At 49.5% G+C, this 21,308-nt stretch overlaps 1 protein-coding gene across 1 annotated transcript in view; it reads left to right on the forward strand.

The window, feature by feature from the left end:
* The window catches only part of LOC121232768 (iporin-like), a 97,658-nt gene extending 78,237 nt beyond the window's left edge, over nucleotides 1-19,421 (forward strand). The window contains 10 exon segments of the mRNA XM_041121184.1: nucleotides 418-618; nucleotides 1,842-1,985; nucleotides 3,959-4,035; nucleotides 6,084-6,258; nucleotides 7,219-7,324; nucleotides 8,387-8,433; nucleotides 15,712-16,484; nucleotides 16,486-16,679; nucleotides 17,321-17,494; nucleotides 17,819-19,421. Of these exon segments, the coding sequence (XP_040977118.1) occupies nucleotides 418-618; nucleotides 1,842-1,985; nucleotides 3,959-4,035; nucleotides 6,084-6,258; nucleotides 7,219-7,324; nucleotides 8,387-8,433; nucleotides 15,712-16,484; nucleotides 16,486-16,679; nucleotides 17,321-17,494; nucleotides 17,819-17,999 (2,072 nt within the window). The 3' untranslated portion in view covers nucleotides 18,000-19,421.
* The last annotated feature ends 1,887 nt before the right edge of the window (nucleotides 19,422-21,308 follow it).

Raw genomic sequence — 21,308 nt, forward strand, 5'->3', positions numbered from 1 at the left:
AAAATTGCATCTGGGTGCTGCAACACCCAACAGCCCCCATCATCACTCTGCCTGCAAAAGAAAATGGTATGCTAAAAGCATGTCTGTCCAGTCCTGACTTCTACACTGTCTCTGGAGAGGGCAGCATGGGGCTGCTGATCTTACAGCAACCCACACCAGGTGTTTGCACCCCAGTCCTGCTCCCTCTTTGCCCGCAGCCATGAGGCCATCCAGGCTCCTGCCCTGCTCTGCCAGGCTGTGGCCTCCGCCTCCCTTCATGTATGTATGCTAATGTCCTGAAATGCTGCTGGACTTTTAACTAACTTGCTGTCTCTCTTTCTGTCCTTCCTCTTTCTCATCTCTCTCCCTGTTTCTCCTCCATGTCCTCCCATCTGCTCACATCCTGCCATCTGGTGTTCACTGCCTGCGACGTTCTAGCAAATCACCTCTCCCCCCAAGCACTGAAGTGGCGGGAGTACAGGCAGAGGAACCCCCTGGGTCTGGACCACCTTTCGGGGCTGCCTGGCTTAGCAGGCAGCCTAGACAGGAGGCAGCAAGAGCCCCAGCTGAACCGGGGAAACCCCATCTTTGAGCTCCCCGGCACTCTCAACACCAGCCATTTCCACTGCAAGCTGAATGGTGCGCACCACCTTTCTGCTGGGGGGGGTCTTGGGAGGTGACCTTGGGGCTCAGGTTCAGTATCCCAGCTATGCCTGGCCTCATCACTGCTCTGCCTGCTCTGAGCAGGAGGGATGATGCATCTGCTCACAGTGGGGCTGAGGGGTACAAGATGAAGGTGAAAATGGCCTCACTGATGGGTACACTCTGTGTGGAGCCTCCCTTCTTCTCCACAAGGTGAGAGCAGTCAGGTCTGGCTCTGGGCTGGATTGAAGAGGAAAGTGAATGGCCCAAAAGCTGGCTCAGACCTCAGCAAGTGCTCCTAGGCTGTGTCCAGCTTGTAGTTCATGTCTCATACAGGAGTTGTGGCCCTTGGAGATCTCATGTCTGTGCTCCACGGTATCTGCCCCAACTCTGGCAGCATGCTAGGTGCTGGGCTGTAGCTCCCATGGGGCAGCTGGCAACACTGTAGGGCTCCATGGGGCTCTGTCTTCTCTATGCTCTGCCCTTAAGGTCTTCTCTGTTCTCCAAAACCTGTGTAGGAAAGGCCGAGAGTGGCAGGCTGCTTTTGGCTGAACCTTTGAGAGTCCTCCAGGAGGAGCAGAGGGGTCTGTCTGTGGGAGGGAGAGCATTCTTGAGGCCAGCCCCAAGTCATGGAGTGAATTCCCCAAAGCTCTACACCTCACTGACAACCCAAACAGTTTCTTCATCCCTCCTTCACAGGAAGATGCCTTGCCCAGAGCTGGGGAATCAACCAGATGGAAATCAAGCACATGAAAGATCTCCTGCAAAAGTCACCTCTTGAAAATAGAGATCATCTCAGGGGACAGGCAGAAGGCATGTAGTTTGATGTCTGTGTGTGTGACAAGTAGGGATTCTCTCTGTGCTCTACTTTTGACCCCACTTGCTGGGGCTATCCGCACAGCAGCCCTGAGAGTCTGGTGCAGCGAGGTTTTCCTTAGCATCAGCTCATGAGGGTGAACCTCCCACAGCATCTTCCAGTGCCCATGGGCCCCCAGTCAAGCTGGAGCTAGATGTTGGGTGGACTGTGGGGTTGAACTCTACAGGCTCATGTTGCAAACCGTTGCTGGAAGAGTAACAAGCCTGTAGCCTTGCTGTCTTGGACAGGCTGGTGTGAAGACTCCTGCTGGTGAGGTTGCTTCTGGGAAAAGCAAACAATGTGGGAGAGGCTTTAGTATAAGGGCTTGGGGCTGATCCTTCTCCTCCCTGTCTTGGCCCTGCAGGGCAGTCTATGAGGCAACTCCAGCTTACCTACATTGACATCTTCCCTGACTACTTCTCACTAGCAGAGAAACCCCCCACTGAGTTCTGCCTCTCCCCAGATGGCAACACAGAGTCCATCTCCATCGACCTGCTGCAGAAGAAGGGTGAGTCCATGTGTCTCGTGTCAGTGGAGGAGGGTGTGGTGTCATCACGACCTGGGCTGGACAGACCAGGGAGTCCTGTTTAATTCGAAATTCCCTTGGGCTAAATTAAGGTGAAACGACACCAAACGATCAGTTAAAGATTTTATTCATGACAGAAGCAAACTGAACTGGGGAGGCATAACAGTAGGGGGCGGGGTTTCTCTCGACAGGAATTGGCATGGAACTACCTCAGGGAACCGTGTAACCCGTGGTAACCATATACCTCAATTCAGGGAATAAGGAGATCCCTTCCATTGAGTCACCAGGTTCAGAGTAGACCCCCTTGCTTTCTAGACTCCTTCTCAGAGAAGGGCCTAGGGGTGGCTGGATCCACTCTTAGTCCCAGACTTGGTCAACGGTTTTATGTCTTAAAGGGATGAGGTGTAGGGATTATGGAGAAGGAAAGAGAGAAGAAGACAGAGAGAGAAAAAGGAAGAGAGAAAGATTTCACCAGTCCTGGGTCCAGCGTTGGTCCAGTAAGCCAAGGGGTCCAGTTCCGGTGGGCTTGCGCACCTGGGGCTTCAGTTTGTGTCCTTTTATAATCCTTGCCCCTCCTTCGGGTGGGCACTCAAACTCATTAGGCTAATTAGGTACCATGTTCAGTTTGTGAGCCTTTGGGCTTGGGGGTCGTTTGGGGAGTAGCTTCCCCTTCCCTGCAGACGTGATCTTTCGCCATGCATGGTGAGCTGTGCAACCTCCAGCATGCCCTCCCTGTCCTGTTGCTGATCTGTGCTGATCAGATTCTTTTCACCTGTGGTTCCTTGCTGTGCAGGGTTTGTCTTTAAGCAGAACTTGCCCCAACACAATGTTTGAGACATTAACTCTTTCAGTCTCTCACAGGCGTAGCGCAGCATAAGGCAAATAGTGCTTCTCTCTGTCTCATGTCATCTCTGTAGACATAATGGTTTCTTTCCCTGCCCTTGTCTACTGTAGCATCATAACTACATGTCCCCCTGGACTGATGGATGTTTCCACGGCAGGTTCTTGTGTTCTCTGCACCATGCCACATGCCATGGAGTATGTTTGAGCTTCTTGTCCCAGGAAGTATGATTAGAAAGGATCTTAAGTCCACAAGAAAGGGTGGAGAGAGCAGGCAGGCACAGGAGTATGACCCTAAGGCAGGGCATGCTGCCATGCCTGTCTCAGTATACAAGGGTAGACCTGTGAGTCTGTGTGATGTTGCAGATGTGCTAGCCTTAGATTTTGTAATTTAGGTAAAAGGTCTGTTGGGTCCTACATGGTAAAACATTTATGTAAAAGGGCAGGAGAAAGGATTCCAAAACAGGACAAGATATGGCTGTGATGAGACCCATGGTAGAGGCAAGCTTTGGGGACTGGATTGTTGACAGGTGCCTCGGTATCATGTCAGAGGCAAGGGATGTGCAGAAAGGTTCCCATGCATTTACCAGCTATGTGTTGGTGATTACCAGATGGCAGCCTTCCCCTCTATTCCACTTCTGTTCTTGCATCACACCAATGCAGATGTCAGATTACCCACCACTGGCTTGTTACTGAAAGTTATTACATAGCTTGCCAAATGTATGGCTTCTGCCCTGCCACCCTGTAAGATAAAAGCAGCAAAAGACTCATTGCCTCAGACCCCATCTCTGCTCCCTCAAGGGATGGTGCGTGGAGGTGATGGTCCATGTCCCTTGGGAACACTGACAGGGTGTCTTATGCTTCAGCCACTTCTAAAGGTTGTCATACTGTTGGGCTGGTACGTGAGTGTTGGAACCAGCAAGGATAGATTTGGTGAGGAGTTAAGAGGGGTTCTGCATGTTTTTGGCAGAGAGCCAACATGAGCTGATCATGTTGCCAGAGAGGGCATGTGTGCTGACATATGCTTGAAATGCCCCTGCCTGATTTCTTCATTAAGTGTTTGATCAGGGTCTGTCCTAGAAGCCCCTCAGGCAGCTCTCTGACTCTCCCTCTAGGTCTGGTGAAGGCAATCAACACTGCTGTTGACCTGATTGTGGCTCACTTTGGAACCAGCAGGGATCCAGGGGTGAAGGTAAGTCTTGCTTTCAGTATGGCTTCTCAACATCATGAGTGACATGGAGAGGATGGAGAAAGATTGCCTCTACATTCTCTTCCAGTTAAAAAACTACAGGGTATCCAATGAAGCTAGTAGTACCAAGAACAAAACAAACAAAGGTGATGGTACATCATGCAGCAGATGATAGTAAATCTGTGACAATTCTTGCTGTATGATGCTGGGGATGCTAAAAGGTTATGTGGATTTAAGGGAAGATCGGAAAAATACAGGGAAGGGAAATTCATTGAGCCTACTAAACACATAGGAATCATGTCCAGCTTAAGTAGTCTCTGAGTTGAAAGTAGTTGTAGGATGGGAGAGTATTAAGGGGAAGTATTATATATGTTTGCTCTGGTTTGACTCTTTCTTATGTATTTACTCATGGCTCTTTATAAGAGAGAATATCAGGCCAACCGGACTTCCGGTCTGATGCAGTACACCAGCTCTTTTTTCTCATATAGTGGAAAGCTGTGTTTCCCTCCTCCACTCATCCAGTGATTCTGTTCTGGCACTGATGCCAGGGCACAGTGCAGTGTCCCCAGTCCCTTGATGTCTCACAGGGCTCCATAATGATAAAAAGGTGCATCAGTCATTGCCCATCTGAGGCAGTTGGGCTTCCCATATAGCCCTTACCATGAACCCACTAGCTTCAGAGTTCATCTAGGTTGCCCATGGGGCTGGCTGTCTTTGGCCTGTGCTCCCCTCATCTCCCATTTATGGAATAACACAGGCAGAGCAAGCTCACTTCTGTTTGTGCCAGCCAGTGTTTGCAGTCCTGTGACACTCAGCATCTTTGTGGTGCCTCCTCTCAAAGCTGAACACTCTGCTTCAGTTGCAGGGACTCTGGGGCAGCAATGTGACACTGTTTGGACATGACAACTGCCCCGTGGTGCCATCCCCAAGGAGAAACCTGACTAGGACAGATTCCAAGCCCATTCAATCTTATCTCAGAGCCCAGGGTAATTTGCTCCTAATTACAATTGTTGCTGATGCAGAGATTGCTGTGCAGCATAACCAGAGCCATTTGGATTTCCGCAGCTTTTGAAAGCTTCACTGTGAATTTCCTATTCTTGCATTGTTGGTTTGGGGAATAATCACAACATTCCCCCATTACTTTACTTGCCAGACAACACTGTGGTTTTGATCCGGGGTTCCATTATGCGTCAGTGTGCCAAGGGCTGAGCATTCACCTGTCAAAAGGCAGCACCCGTCCCTGATGCTCCCACACTCAATGGATCTGGCAGGATTATTCCTGACCCAGAAGTTCAGTCTCAGTTCAGGACCTTTGTGGACCCGTGCCAACTGGCCAGTGTAATTCCAGCTCAGCTGGTAAAATCTGTGCCCTAAACACAACTGCCTGGGACCACCGACATGATGTGCAAGGCCTGGGGCTGACCCCTTTGGATAGACCCCCTCGGCAGCTCAAGGACTGTATGCAGCAGAATATGTCTCTGCTCTGCTGATGCTGGGCTCTTACATGCTTCCTCACCTCAACCTGGGCTCTGTCCATCCATTTTGCCCTCACCCTGTTTATTTATACTAATCCCTAGGAATTATAGCTCGGCATGTCACTGAGTTAAGTGTTCCTTAACCTCTCAGTACTGGAAGTTCCTATGTTGCTTGCTGCTTCCTACTTTAAAAATAGCAACAAGAAAATCTACAGCAGCAGAAAAAGCCCCTACTCTCTTCTTCCTCTAGCAGGACAGCCTTGTTATACCCATAGGGAGAACTGGGCATCCCTTCTAACTGAGATATCCTCTTCTCAAGATGGGATATTCTCTTCCCAAGCTGTTGCCTCATCCCAGCCTGGGGCAGACCTTGCAGGGAGCAACCCAGAATTGGTGTATGAGGCAGAAAGGGTGAAGGGGAAGAGCCTGCCTGTTCAAGGAGCTGCTGAGCATCATTGTAGCCTGGATGTTGTCTGCTGGGTGTCTGTAGTAGGCAAGTGGGACTGGACTGTTCGCATGCATCTGTACCTTGTAGAGCAGTTACCAACCCTCTCCCTGTTGCCTGTTCTCCCTTAGGCCAAACTTGGGAATAGCTCTGTGAGCCCCAACGTGGGGCATCTCATCCTGAAATACCTGTGCCCTGCTGTCCAGGACATCCTGAGTGACGGGCTCAAGGCTTATGTCCTGGACATGATCATTGGCCAGAGGAGGAACATCCCCTGGAGCATGGTGGAGGCATCCACCCAGCTAGGTATGGAGGGTGTGTAGTGATGCCCATTGCTCTGTGGTACTCCTGTGTTGTGGCTGGGAGGTGCTAGGGAAGGCTGACTATAAGGATGCAGATGCAGAATAATACCTGGCTCCCTCTGTGGAACAAGATGAACCTTGACCTTCTCTTGCAAGGTGGGAGAGCCACTGCTCTATTCTGTCCAAATATTTATTGTCATTTTTCCTGAATTTTCTAAATTCTCCTATAACAGCCCCTAGCAATAGAAAAAAAAAAAAAAGAAAGAAAAAACCCTAAAAGAATGCCCTTTTCCATCCTCTAAGTTTCCAGGGTGTTTCTAGACCTTCATCTTTAGCCCTGCGCAGCTACTGTATAAGGCAGAGCTGGTCTGTAAGAAAATTTGCATGCACAGCTCATTTTGCTCAAGCATGCCCACATCACCTGCACCCTCTGCTAGTACCAGTCTGCACCCTGGATTGTGGCAGTGGCTACCATTCAGGAGAACTCCTTTCTGAGGTTACAGATGGCAGGGCCACACTGATTTCTGCATCATGAAGAGCTTACATCCAGGGCTGGGAAGCCTCCTAGCCTGTCTATGGCAAATCTCCAGCTCTGGGGTTATCTCTGTGATTGCAGATACCCCAAATTATAACTACCCACCATAATATTCTGTTTACCTGCTGATTCTGAGCTGAGGGCCGTGATTGTCCCTATAGTGTGGGAGACAGGTCCCTGGGGTACTTTCATCCACTGAAACTCTCCCAAAGTTTTGGAGTGGCAGTCTGGGACAGACCACAACTTTACCCCTTCTGAAGTCTAACTCTTGGGATGGAGCGAGCTCATCTTGATAATTGGTGGAGGGGCAATGCACATACGGGCATGGGCACCCAGCCAACTTCTGTCTTTGCCTTGATGCTCCTTCCTGTGATGCCCTTTTGGCTTTGCTGACCACAACTAATCTCAACATTTCGCTTCTCTCCATAGGCCCCTCTACCAAGTTGCTGCACAGCCTCTATAGCAAGATCAGCCAGTACACAGAGCTCACCAACCACACCATGAGGTTCAATGCATTCATCTTTGGCCTCCTCAAGTAAGCAGGCTCCCTGGGCTGACTGCATGTCACTGTCCAGGGCTGGCAGCAGGTGCTGGTCCTTGACTGCAAGCAGGCACAGTTGCCAATGAAAAGACTTAAGAAACCTGGGAAGCCACTCCCCAGCTGTAGGTGAGGGAAGGAAGAAGCTGTGAGCTTCAGAAGGATCAAAACCTACCCCTACCAGGCCAGAGCTGAGAAGGGCTGGCTGTAGCCCGCTGAAGAACATTGTCAGCTTGTTTTAGCCCCAAAACATTAGGTGGGAAGAGTCTGTCTGTCAGTGTTCATATAGGGATAGACATAACATATGCATAAATTACTCCTGAAAATCCCTGCTTAAATCACTGCTTCCTGGAGCTGCAGTGAATCCCAGTGCGTGAGGCTTTGAAGGAGAAATTGCCCTGGTTCAGGACTCAAGGCTGACCCTTCCAGATTGGATAAGGAGTGCGTGCACTACACTCTGTGTTAAACAGAAGGTGGCCGCGGTAAAGGGATGAGTACTGTTAGGATGGTATTTCCCTGCTCCTCTCCAGTGATCAGCAAGAGCTCCAACAGTGGCAACAGAGTCCCCAAGATCTCCAAATGTTGGGGGACCCCTACAAGCAGGAGCAAGCTCTGCCCTGCTCTCCCCACCCAGGATGGCCCAGCTCTCCCCTGCTGGGACAGGATGCCAGCATATTTTGGGCCAAGCCTGCAGCAATGATCTCATGTTTATAGATGATTTACCTCTTTCATGAGAGCCCTTCTCAGCAAACCTAAGCTCTGCCAAGGACATAGGAGCTAAATGGTAAGGAAACTTGCTGGAAACATGGTTGTTGTTAGGGGTTACGGTTGCACAATGCTTCATGTAAAGCAAACTGGCTCTGTGACAAGCTGGGTGGCTGTGGTCAGTGCATGCTGATGGGAGTGAGCCACTGTCCTTTCACTAGGCCTTGAGGTTCACGGGGCTATGCTGTGTAAATGCCCCTTTCCAGCCACACTTCTTGTAGAACAGCTAGGATGAAGGGGGTGAATTGATTTTCACTTTTTCTTTCTTTCCCTGCTTGTTTTCCCTTCCTGCAGTATCCAGTCCTTGGAGTTCTGGTTCAACCACCTCTTCAACCATGAAGGTAAGAGCCTGAGGGCTGTGGGCTGCAGTGGGGGCCAAATTCTGCACATTGTAGAGCACAGATCTAAGCTCTGGGGCACGCATGTCTCTTGTTGGTCTCTCAGCCTAGGCTGCTCCCCTCTGCTCTGAGCTGAAGGATTAGACTATACATAGTCCCAGTGTACGTGTTGCTGGAGGGCTGCTCAGCTAAAGGGAAAGAGGTAGAAGTCAAAGCTCCATGCAGCTCCCTCCACCTGAGCTGTGGAGAGCCTGGCCAGCCATGTCCTTCCCAGCTGCAGCTAGTACCCAAGGTTATCACCTCCAATGCCAATCCCTCAGTCTACCTGCAGGAGACCAGATCTAACCCTCCCCAAATTTCTGCATTCCCTGCCCAGTGCCTGAGAGCTTCATATGGCTGGAGGTATGAACACTTAGCTGAAACCCTTCAGGCATGGGAAATGGAAAGGAAAACCTCCTGACAAATGAAGATTTTTACTGGATGTATCTGTTTTTTCAACCAGAAATCTTTTTGGAGTGTACTGATAACCCAGCAGCAATGACCAAGCTGCCAGATGCTTAGAAGCAGCATGACTAAGTGCTAAGTGCACAGTGAGACAGACACCCTCGACCTGCTGGATCCCCTGAGAGTGCTGCTGGCTCAGCCTGGGCTCAGCCCAGGGCCCCATGCACTGCAAGAAGCCCAGCCCAGTATCTTGTGGCAGGTTTGGGGGCTGACAGCAGACATTTCTAGTGTCTGTGTGTGCAGTCAGCACTTCTCTCTGGAGCAGACAGGAAAATAGACCTGCCTTTGTACTGAGCAGTGTTGTGTTTGTCCTGGTTTAACCCCAGCCAGCAACTAAGCACCACGCAGCCGCTCACTCACTCCCCCCCCCACCCAGTGGGATGGGGGAGAAAATCGGGAAAAGAAGTAAAACTTGTGCGTTGAGATAAGAATGGTTTAATAGAACAGAAAAGAAGAAACTAATAATGATAATGATAACACTAATAAAATGACAACAGCAATAATAAAAGGATTGGAATGTACAAATGATGCGCAGTGCAATTGCTCACCACCCGCCAATTGACACCCAGCTAGCCCCCGAGCGGTGATCCTCTGCCCCCACTCCCCCCAGTTTATACACTAGATGTGGCATCACATGGTATGGAATACCCTGTTGGCCACTTTGGGTCAGCTGCCCTGGCTGTGTCCTGTGCCAACTTCTTGTGCCCCTCCAGCTTTTCTCGCTGGCTGGGCATGAGAAGCTGAAAAATCCTTGACTTTAGACTAAACACTACTTAGCAACAACTGAAAACATCAGTGTTATCAACATTCTTCACATACTGAACTCAAAACATAGCACCATACCAGCTACTAGGAAGACAATTAACTCTATCCCAGCTGAAACCAGGACAGCGTTAAAGGGTAAAGAAGTTTGGCAGGAAATAAACCCCCTTGCGTTCCAACTTATCCTCAGATGTCAGAGGGGCTGGGGGCAGCTAGGTTTAATTTCTGAGTGATGTCCAATTCAACGTTTTAAGTCCGGTTGCGTTCAATATGTTGAACTATCACGATAACAGATGCACTAATAGTGTACTGCACTCTCAGCTTAGCCGCGTTCAATGCACTAGAATTACCAGACTCAGGGAGTTTGGTTGCATTAACAAACTATCACGGCTAGATTAATGAACAGTACAGTTTATTAAAGCAACAGTACAGATTCTTTTGGATTGCCAGTGATAAATACGCTGTCTGCAAAGCACGTGCAAATAATTATACAGTTGACTACAAGCACACTAAATTATGGAAAAACTCTATAGAGATTTCCCGGGGAAGCACTCAGTATGACCGAGGGTTCTAATCTTACCCAATAGGTGTCCCTATGGGGGGGAAGAGAGGTTCAGCCCGTCAACTGATCCCAGAAGTCAGCAATGTCCTCCTGACTTGTCTATGATGGTGTCTTCCCTAGCATTCCTCCTCTCTTAAGTCTTTTTATATTGTCTTATTTTTTAGGTGGAGCTTGAGTGACTCTAGTCATATATACCTTTATTATGATTGGTATAAAGTTCTCTTGCTTTAATTTTAAAGGTACATGCTAGAGAAAATTCAGAGCGCATGCTCCGTAGGGGGGTGGTCGCACCTTGGAGCCGAGTAGTTTTTGGGATGGAGGTGTGTTTTGGTATTATAATGAGATTATAATGAGCAAAGTTCACCCAGAGAACATGATTTAGCATGTCACTACTCCAGGACTGAGCACTTATGATATAAATCAGAAGTAAGGCCATAGCGTTGACAGAACCCCCATTATTTCACCTCCTTGCTTCAGTGGATTCAATGCAGGGACCTTCCATTCTTGTTCCAGTAGTTCCAGTTCCCTATCCCTGCAGTGATATCACAGAGCCTGGCCGTGGTGTCTCCACTCCGCTCCACCCTCCGTGTTGTTTCTCAGAGTCAGCATACCAAGCTCCCCTGGTGTTGCTAACATCTAAGGTTGCAGGTTATGTTGCTTAGGGAATTATTATGGAACAGATTTCTTGCATATCCACTGCATTCCACCCTGGAGGTTCACCTTCCCTTAAGAGGTGGGGGGGGGACACACAAATCAATAAGTAAGTCACCTCCAGCAATCATTCCACATAATCCACCCTGTGACTATAGTCACTCAAGCTTCATAATATTTAAAAGGAATTCGGTATGTCGATTATATATATATCTCGTGGGGGTAACAGAGGAGTTAAGCATTTTTCCATAATCCAAAGCTTAACATATAGGGTCATTATCAAAACAAGACACAATACAGTGAATACTAATAAGATAGTGACAGGATGAAGCATCTTGTTGAAGATTCCTGTGGCAGTTGGCAACCATCCGAAAAGAGAGTCCCACCATTTCTGTTCTCCATCTTTCTTTACTCTTTCCAACACCTGATGTATCCTCTCTGCATAGTGATGGATGGTAATCAGAGTTTTTTGTCCATTTTCTTGAACTTGCTTCAACAGTTGCTTCAGGTCTTCATGTCGTAGAAGTTTTCCCACCAAGGTGAGGTTCATTCCAATAGGAGTAGGCAGCAGATCACGAATTAGCGTATAGTCATATTGTAACAATTGATAAGAGGTAACAGGAGGTAAATAATCAAAGTCACATCCCATCATTTTTGTAAGGTTACAAACACAGATATTTGAGTGATTACTTGTATCTACAGTAATGTTATCTACGAATATAAAATCACAAAGTGTTCTCATACAAACACATCCTTTTCCAGTATATATAAATACAGTTTCAGGGGTTTAATCAGGATGTATTTGAAAATGGCAGATATTGTGTTCAGTGTCAAGACAAATGTCTTGGGCCTTGATGGTATTACTTTCACAAATGAATCCCCGTTGTTCCCGTACAATGCATGCATCAATATCAGTAGTTTGCCATTTGTTTCTATTTTGTTGGGCCCATACTCTATGTTCCAATGGATAGAGTATAGTTCCATCATGGTTTAATCCCAGCGCAATGATTGGGTATATGGTGTATACCGAAGCATTGCGTATTGTGAGGATAAAGGCAATAATCTTATCACTCTCTGCATGGTAGGTAAAGTTGACTAATTGCCACCATGACTGAAACTCTTTCTCAAATTCTGAAGCATTGTCCCAAATCAATTTTCGAATTTCAGTGGGTAAGATTCCTCCCTCTCCTTCTCTAATGATAGCTGCTGCTATAGACTGTGTCCATAACTGTGCTTGGATGCAGCTCAAGGCAAGGGAAGTATCACCTTGGTTTGCTCCGAGGGCTTTTACAATTAATTGATGATCGTTTTCTTCAATTCATTCCCAATGGGGTAAAATGTCTGATAGGAGCCATTGACTTGCTCCTAAGGCCAATAAGGATGATTTTAATGGATATTCCAATTTCCTTAGGTGGTCTGTAGAAGCAGTTATTTTGTTCATTAGGATCTCAGCATCTATGCTATTGACTATTCCTAATCCTGTTCCCAATAACCCAGTGGCATCTCATGGCATATGTTGAGATTGTTTCAGAGATTGTCCATGTAACCATGCCAACCAGCCAGTGTGAGCAGTTCCCAAAAAGGTGGAACAGTTTGGTTTAATTTCTGAGATATTAATGTGTAGTGTTAGCTCTACCCTTTTTGGAGACCAACTAGGGTTGAGGAGAACTTGTTGTTGACCCATGTTTCTAATTATGTAAGGGCCTGTGCTGAAGATGTGAGGACTTGGCTCAATAGGAGGCCGAGTTGGTACAAATGGCTGTTCAGCTTCAAACTTAAACTGGAGTGTCATGCTGGAATTGATCTCGAAATTGGCCCAGAAACCCATTATGAGTGCTGAGTGAAATAGGGTAAAAGTATACCAACATTCGCATCCATAGGGACAGGCATGTATGTGATCGAAGCTGTGTTTGACTTCTGGCATATTCTATAGTAATGCATGAGGCTGTTGCACGTTCAGTGCTGTTTTCAGTTCGGCATCCTATTGAGATGGTGTCTCTGCCTTTCTCCATTAGAGACGGAATCCATTGATCTCTGTCTTCATCTTTTATGACCCATTTTTGCTTGGAAAAGGTAAAATTGTTTCATAACACCACTACAGACAAACTTGGTATGGATCCATTATAATCAGTGTAGGCATGGATCCATGGCCACACCATTGTATACATATGTATTCCATATATTTTGTGTATTAATTATAAATTCAAATAGCAATTTGGTGTCTCTATAACCCCAAATACAATATGCAATTATAGGTTTGGTGAAGTTGCAATCTAAATTTGGTTCCGTTATTTATCCAGCAGCCAATTTGTATTTTCTCCCCTGGTATGGCCTAAAACCTGGGTCTCCACATCCACATGCAGTTCATTCAGGATTCCTGTGAACACAAAAAAGGGAAGAAAATATGCTCGGTTGTATTCAACCAGCAGGGTTAAAAGGAAGGTGAGACCACCAGGTGCTAATCCGGTGTCCCTTTCCTGAGCAATCTCTGGCTTCCCATGTGTAGGGATTTTTGGGTGTAGTTAGTACCATTAGTACTGTTCCAGTCTGAGGCATTTTCACCAGTACAGGTTGTCCAGTGTAAAATCCCATAGGATATTCTCCTGGCTTGGTATGAACTTTCGGGGCAGTTGTATTAGCAGATCCACAAAAGGCTTTAATTTTGGGGCAGCCATCTCTCCTCCATCTATTTTTCAATTAGTAGATGGTGTTATACAATCGCAAATGCCATCCAGATTTATGAGTCTTTGGGAAACGCTTGACCAATTCAATTTCAGTTTTGCCTGGCTTACGGCCGTAGCATTCTTACAAATTGGCCATCTGAATTGGATCAAATGGGGTTTTTCGGGTATGATCTCCTACTCCACCCTGAGGTCCAGTGATTTATTCTGTTTTTTATAATGGGCCTGGCCTCATATTTGGGGGAATCTAAAGGAGACAGAGGGTTATTTCCCCTTGCATAGCTATCATCAGGGTCACCCCATATGTTTTCATCCCATTCTTCAGGGGATACAATTGGTTTCCTAATTTGCATGATGTCAGGGGGATGGGGAGCTTACATAAGCATCATTTCAACCCTTTCCTCCAACTTTTATATTGACCCTGGCCAGTTTTAGCTGTTCTTCAACAGTTTTCCAATCATGCCAGTTATCACGAGCCCATTCCTCTGAAAATCTGGGGCTCGAACTTATTCCATGCTTTGTAAGTAATCAGTGATACTACTTGCCATCCTGTCCATGACACCAATTTGTTGCAAAAGGAGTGGTTTGGACCACTTAAAGAATCACCTTTAAGGGTATTAGCAAAACTGATTCAATAGGAATTTATAAAAGCGTGACTTCACAGAATTCGATGGCAAGGTTCACTCTATTATTTAATACATGGATGAAACATACAAAGGAAAATTAAGTTAGAATCAAACTAAAATTACGTATACAGAGACCGAAGATGCAATAGGGTAAAAGAGAAACATACAAAGAAAAATCAAGTTAGAGAAAGGTAGGGGAGACCCTCCCATTGAGTCACGAGGTTCAGAGAAGACCCCCTTGCTTTCTAAACTCCTGTCAGAGTCTAGGTGCAGCTGGATCAACTCCTAGTCTCAGACTTGGTCAACAGTTTATATCTAAAGAGATTATGAGTATAACAGCAGCCTGAGATTCATTCACAGTTGAATAAAGTTCACAACAGTAATTTAAGCATAGATTTTGGAAAGCAATATTTGTAATATACTTGCTATAGAATATTCAGGTTTTATCTAATAGCTGATTCACCCTTTCCTGTTTGAGATGATTATTCTCACTCACAAGTTTATCAGCTAATTTTTCTCCTGTCTCCCTTTCAAAGGCCAATGAGGACTTCAACACCTCATTTTCTGATTTCAAAGCTGCATATTCTACATCAGAAATTTGTTTGGGAGCAGGGGCTTCCTTAGCTTCTTGCTGAGCACAAGATAAACAGGCTCCTAAAACCACACAAATGCACAGCCTGACACTGCTCAATGCATTCTCATCCTTCCAAAACTTTTGGGCCCACTCCTTCCCAGCCTGGGAAGGGGCATAGTTATATTTTTGCAGCAGTTTATCCATGGCAATCCTGCTGACTACGCCAATTTTCTGTTTGGGCTGTCAGGACACAGAAGGCTAGGCAAAAAGGTTGGAGATAAGGTGAAAGTCCTGTCTATGGTGTAAGTTTGTTATCTCACTGGAGCCAAACGGCCACAAATCCTGTTCCCAACTCTCTCCCTGGGAGTGAGACCTGACAACAAAGCTGGGGGGGGGGGGCACTGCAGATGTGGTCAAATGAAGTGAAAGATGAATGCTGCAGGTAGAAATGCTAGTTCATTTTGTTAGGATCCACAGTTCAGCCCAGCCAGATCCCTAGAAAGACTGTATTCAGCTGTCCCCGACACCTCTCTCTCTGCAGGGGACTGGTACTGGCCAGATCTTCAGCTCCTTGTTCATCTCCAGTAGGTGGGGAAGAGAATCTTAATGTGTGCCAACCCTCTTTGATGCTCTTTATTTGCACCCTACTCCCATGGCATTTGTGGCAGAGGTCATCCTGGTGGATAGTCTGACAGGCAGGTCCTGGCTGCAGCCATGACTGGAAGCAGGACCTGGGCCAGTTTGCCCAGAGCTCACAGAGCATCTGGTGCTCCCTGACCCAGTGCTGAGCCTCACACTGCAGCCACATCTGTGACCAAAAACTAGTGTCCAACTCCTTTCCCCATAGCTTCAGCAGCTTCTTGGTGGTTTGACAAAGGTGGCAAGGGCCTCTCATCTAATTAAATGTCTCTTGCCCTACAGATATCATCCTGGCACACTATCAGCCAGTAGGCTTCTTGTGCCTGTCTCATAGTGTGTGCCAGCCTCTTTTTGAGGAGCTCCTGCTCCTGCTCCAGCCTCTCTCCCTGCTACCCTTTAACCTAGACCTCCTTTTTGAACATCACCTGATGCAGATGAGCAAAGAGCAGCAGCAGCAAAAGGAGCTGCTGCGTGTGAAGCAGGACCTGCTGCTTTCCACACACTCCACCCTGCAGCTGATGCGGATGCGGGGCAGCAGTGAGGATCCTTACGACTGCAGCACTGCCCCTGAAGCATGCAAAGTGGGTGCCAGAGATGATGACATCTCACCAGGCTACAGCCCCCAGCAAGCTGCAAGTGAGAGGGTCAAGGGGGTGGGGGCCTCCTGCAGAGATGGCAACAGGGAGGAAGAGCAGAGGAAGGTACGAGAGAGCACGTGGGAGGGGAAGAAGGATAAGCAGGCAGGCTGGTGGTACCAGCTCATGCAGAGCTCTCAGATTTACATCGAGGGCTCGGCCGAAGGCTCGAAGTTCATCCGCTATGAGAAGAAGGCGGCAGCTTTGAACGCTGTGCCCAGATCAGCAGAGACCTGCAAGGCACCATCCCCCCGTGAAGGGGTGGTAGAGGGTGCAGAGGCTGAGGGTACCTTGGAGGAGAGGCCCAAGGCTGCCAGCAAGCCAAGTCCTGAAGCTGTGGAAGAGCCCTTGGAAAAGCCCCAGCAGGTACTGGTCGGCAAAGAGGTGAAGGAATGGAGCTGGCCCTTCTGGATGGGCAGCCCCCCCAGACTCGGTGCTTACAGAGCTGAAGCACAGCAAGGAAAAGGAGACTGGGACTCAGCAAAGAGTGGGAGTAGCAGTAGCAGCCCCCCAAGAGGAGAGCAGCATCAGTACATCAAAGGGCAGCCAGCCCATCAAGTGGGGACACTTGTTTGGGTCCAGGAAGGTGCAAAAAGAGCCCAGGCAGCCTAACAGGTAGGGATGGGGCTGGGGAGGGCTGGTTAACCTGGGGTTGCAGCAGTGCAGGTGGATGTCAGGTCAATAGCCGATCACTGGGCTACACCATGGTGGTACATCAGAGGCAGCGTGTGAATGGAGAGGTCTGTCACCCCTGTCCAGCCCTGCCTGCCTGCCTGCCCACACCACCGTTTCCCTCCTTGGCTCCTACCCTTGCTCAATCTTCTGCCTGAGCTCTACCACTGCCTCAGCTCCTAAGCCCCCTCTCCGCAGGAAGGGCCCCTGCTGCATCACCCCCATCATCACCTCATCCCTCCCAAAAACACGTACTAAGTGAGAGCAAAACATGGAGCCATCCCTGTTGCTCACAATGGGTGAGGAGGATGCATGAAGTTGCCCCATGTAGCTGGGCCCTCCCTGCATTGCCTCTCCATCTGCACCCTTCTTGTTTCTATGACCACTGGAAATGTCCTTCCCAGTCTAGGCCATGGTGTGTCTGGAGGATGCTGAGCCCTCCCTGCCAGGAGACAGCCTGGGGACCACAGTGCACTTTGTGCATGGAGCCAGACCTCTAAGGCATGACCTTGCCATGAGAGCAGCTGCTCCTTGCCACCGGGTACGCTTCCCTGCCACTACCTGCTTCTATCTCCTTCTTGCAGGTTGCCCTCCAGCTGGCTGAGCTTGGACAAGTCCATGTTCCAGCTGGTGGCCCAGATGGTCGGGGCAAGCATGTGGCAAGAAGCAGCCCCTGAGTTGGAGCCCCCCCAGCCAGAGCCACCTGAAGTGCCCCCCAAGGCATGGCCAGCCTGGGGGCTGTCTGCCCACCCTCCCTGGTGAGTGGCACCATATGGCTGTCCTGCAGATGCTGGGACATGGTGGGTTGGGGTTGGCATGGCTCTGACTGTTGCAGTTCATCTGGCCCCCTTTGTACTCATGGACCAGGGGACAGATCAGGGCAGTGACACAGCTTGTGCATCTGTCCACCCCAACTCTGCAATCTGCAGGTGACGGGGAGCTGGGGGGCAGCTGAGAGCCTGTCTGGGGAGGGAGGCAGGGGGTGCTTTCCTCACTCCTCTGTGCCTTCGGTGGTCCCTGGGCTTCAATGGGGTGAGTGTGCTGTGGCAAGTTAACCCTTCCTCCCCTCCCTCTGCCTGCAGTGAAGTGAAAGCTCTTTGCCATCACATTGCCACCGAGGCAGGACAGCTGAGTTTCAACAAGGGGGATATCCTGCAGGTCATCTCCAAGGTAGACGGTGACTGGCTGCAGTGCAGCCTCGGCTCCGAGAAGGGACTGGTGCCCATCATGTACGTCACCCACCCGGAGGATGAGGACTATTGACGTGGCTGGGAGGCCAAGCACAGTACCGTGGGCTGCTGAGGCTCGTCTGGGGAAGCCCACCCTGCCAGAGGAACAGACACAGCTTCTTGCTAGTTTCTTACCATTACAAAATACAGTAACTGTAGGTGGTTCCTTCTTGCTCCTCCTTGTGCAGCTGCCAAAGGCTGACTCGGCCCCTGGGGCCTTCTGCGAGCTGCACCTCGTATTACCAGGCATCGCTGTGCATGCAGCCACACCAGGGACCATCTGAGCCCCCTCCACCCCACGCCATCTCCAGCACCCGTAAGCCATGTACTCATACATAGCAGGAACCCAAGCAGTCCCTGCCAGGGCAGTGCTGCCCTGCTGCATGGCTGTTTCACACTGGAGGGTGCAGGATGCTAGTTGTCCCCTCCCCAGGGGTGGCAGTGCAGACTGCAGCCTTCAGCATCCCTGGCATCATCAGCCACAGGGGTGGGAGCACCTTGTGTTGGCAAGGTCTCTGCAAGGCTGGGCTGATGGGTTGCATTGCGGCTTGAAGGGAGGCTGCAAGGTAGGCTCCTCCACACTGGAGCAGCCCTGTCCTAATGTGTAATAGCGGTGCCTGGTGGGTTGTACTGGGCCAAGTGGCCTGGCACTGCCACACTGCAAGGCCTGGGGCTGTGCCTGGCCACAGCCAGGGGAGGGGGACAGGGTATGTGTATGCATGTGGAGCAAAGGGGTGCATGGAATTGTGAGGAAGGAGCATGGATGTTCAGTGTTACATAGGTCCAGAATGGGTAGAGCCACCCTCTGTGGAGATGGGTGCTTTGGGGGGTGGCCCCGTGCCCTCCATGCTGAGCAGGGAGCCAGTGCCTAGGATGCCTTGGGATGCTCAGTGGAGAGGGGGTAGGAGGGGAGGGGGTGAGGGCAGGGTCCCTGACTGGGCTAGGGATGCTCTTTGGAGTTGGGGGCAGTGCTCCCAGCAGGTAGAGCAGAGGGGTGCTCCCAGAGGGAGATGGGGAGATGGGGAGGGAGGGGTGGTACTCCCCTTGGCATAGGGTTTCTGGTCTTGCTGAGCAGTGCCGTGGGGTGGGGAGGGGGCGAGTGTTGTGTATGAGCACAAGGGGCTGCTGGGGGTCCTGGGGTCCTCGGTAGAGGCAATGCCAGTCAATCCCTTCCTTGCCATGGTCATGCTGCCCACTGCGCATCAGGTGGGGAACAGTGTTAACAAAAGGCCATGCCAGTATTTGGTGCCTTGGCCAGGTTGACACTGCTCTCAGCATCGTGCCTCGGCTGGCTTCCCCATGGCAAGGGGCCCTGGTCTTGCAAGGTTACCTCCTGCTTATACATTGCTTAGCAGACATTGCACCATATTTAATTTGTATTTCCCCATTAGAACAAGGTGTCTCGCCTTTATTTCTTTATTTATGATGCATATTAATAAAAAAGGTGCTGATTGAGCTCCCTGCTACACAGCCTTGTGATTTCAGCCCGTCCCTGGGAAGAGCCTGAGGGGTACCTGTGCTGGGACACTGCACTGCAGGCTTTGTCCTACCTCCAGCCACAGCCAACACCAGACCTTCAGAAGGAGATAGGTTGTCCCTAACTATCCTTGGCTCATGGCAGACCATGGGAGTAGGGAGGAGATAGACCCCACTTGGCCAAGAGTAGTTGATTCAGTCCCCCATGTCATCCACTCGAAGTGCAGGATCAGAGGTCCTTTCCTCACCCCTCTGGTGTATTCCAAGACCCAGGCTGGATGTGGCTGCCCCTGCCTGGGTATTTCTTTTCTCTGCTGTCCTGCATGAGCCCATGTTGTTTTGACCCTTTCCAGCTCTGGCAGTACTTGGCCAGTGGTGCCACACAGGCTCAGAGGCTCTGCCGAGACTTGGGGCAGGGAAGAAGGAGCTGGCCATTAGGGGCACCACTCCTGAGCATCTCATAAACCTGTCCCATCTTTTGTTCTTGCTGAAAATGGGTTGATTTGACCTGTCAGTTCAGATTGGGGGGGGGCTACATCACATCATCAGATGATGGTATGTCTCAGGGAGGCAGCGTTGTTCAGTGTTCCTTGTCTTTATTCCTTGTGCATGCTCATGGGGGCCGAAGCAGGTTTCAGACAGGAGTTCACACCATTTCAGTCTGGCATCTGCTTCTCCAGGGTGCTCAGGGTGTTGTGAGTAAGGTGTCCGTAGGTGCGGTGTGGTGGGTTGACCTTGGCTGGCTGCTAGGTGTCCACCAAGCCGCTCTATCACTCCCCTCCTCAACTGGACAGGGGGGAAGAAAATAAGATGAAAAAAACCCTTGTGGGTCAAGATAAAGGCAGTTTAATAAAGAAAAGCAAAGGCTGCATACAGAAGCAAAGGAAAAAAAAAAAGATTTATTCTCTACTTCCCATCAACAGGCAATGTCCAGCCACTTCCTGGGAAGTAGACCCTCAGTGTGCATAGCAGTTGCTCCAGAAGACAAACACCTTAATAACGATTGCCCCCTCTCCCCTCCTCCTTTCTCTTAGCTTTTATTGCTGAGCACAACCTCATATGGTATGGAATATCCCTTTGGTCAGTTTGGGTCAGCTGTCCTGGCTATGTCCTCTCCCAACCTCTTGCCCATCCCCAGCCTACTGGCCTTTGGGGGTGGGGGGACTGTTGGAGAGACAGCCTTGATGCTGTGCGAACATTGTTCAGCAATAGCCAAAACATTGGTATGTTATCAACACCTTTCTAGCTACAAATACAAAGCACAGCACTATGAGGGCTACTATGGGGAAAGTTAACTCCATCCCAGCCAGACCCAGTACATGTGGCCAAACTGGAACTTGTAACCTGTGGGCAGCAGGAGGAAGTCCTGAATAGCGCGGGAAGGAGACGGTGAAGGATGGGTTGTGGGTCTAGGACCCAGAGCCTGGGACAACCTGGCCATGAGGCTCAGTGGTTGCAGATCACTCACAAGGAAGGGCTCTGGGGCTTTTAAACTTACACTAGCATGAGCGTTGGACCTCCAAGTCCAGCAGGAATGAGCCCCAAGAACCCATCCATTCCCTTTACACCTTGGTAGCTCCCAGGAGAATGGAAAAGCTCTGCTTGAGGCTCCAGCCTTTTCTGCAAGGACACCACGCTGGAGCTTGTTGCATCCATGTGGACAAATGGTCTGCAGTGGTGGAGTGAGTCAAAACAGTTGAAAAAAATCCAGAAATGAAGCAGTGTAAGCCCCTATCCTGGCTTAGAGAGGCCAGGGATTGCACATGGGCTGCTTTAATAAACCTCTTAGAGGGGATGGTGGTCAGGGCTGTTTACAAATTGCACAGGGCCAGGCTGCTCTCCCCACATGCACAGGCTGGCTCAAATG

The sequence above is a fragment of the Aquila chrysaetos genome, chromosome W (genome assembly GCF_900496995.4).
Source record: "Aquila chrysaetos chrysaetos chromosome W, bAquChr1.4, whole genome shotgun sequence".
Taxonomy (NCBI): domain Eukaryota; kingdom Metazoa; phylum Chordata; class Aves; order Accipitriformes; family Accipitridae; genus Aquila; species Aquila chrysaetos.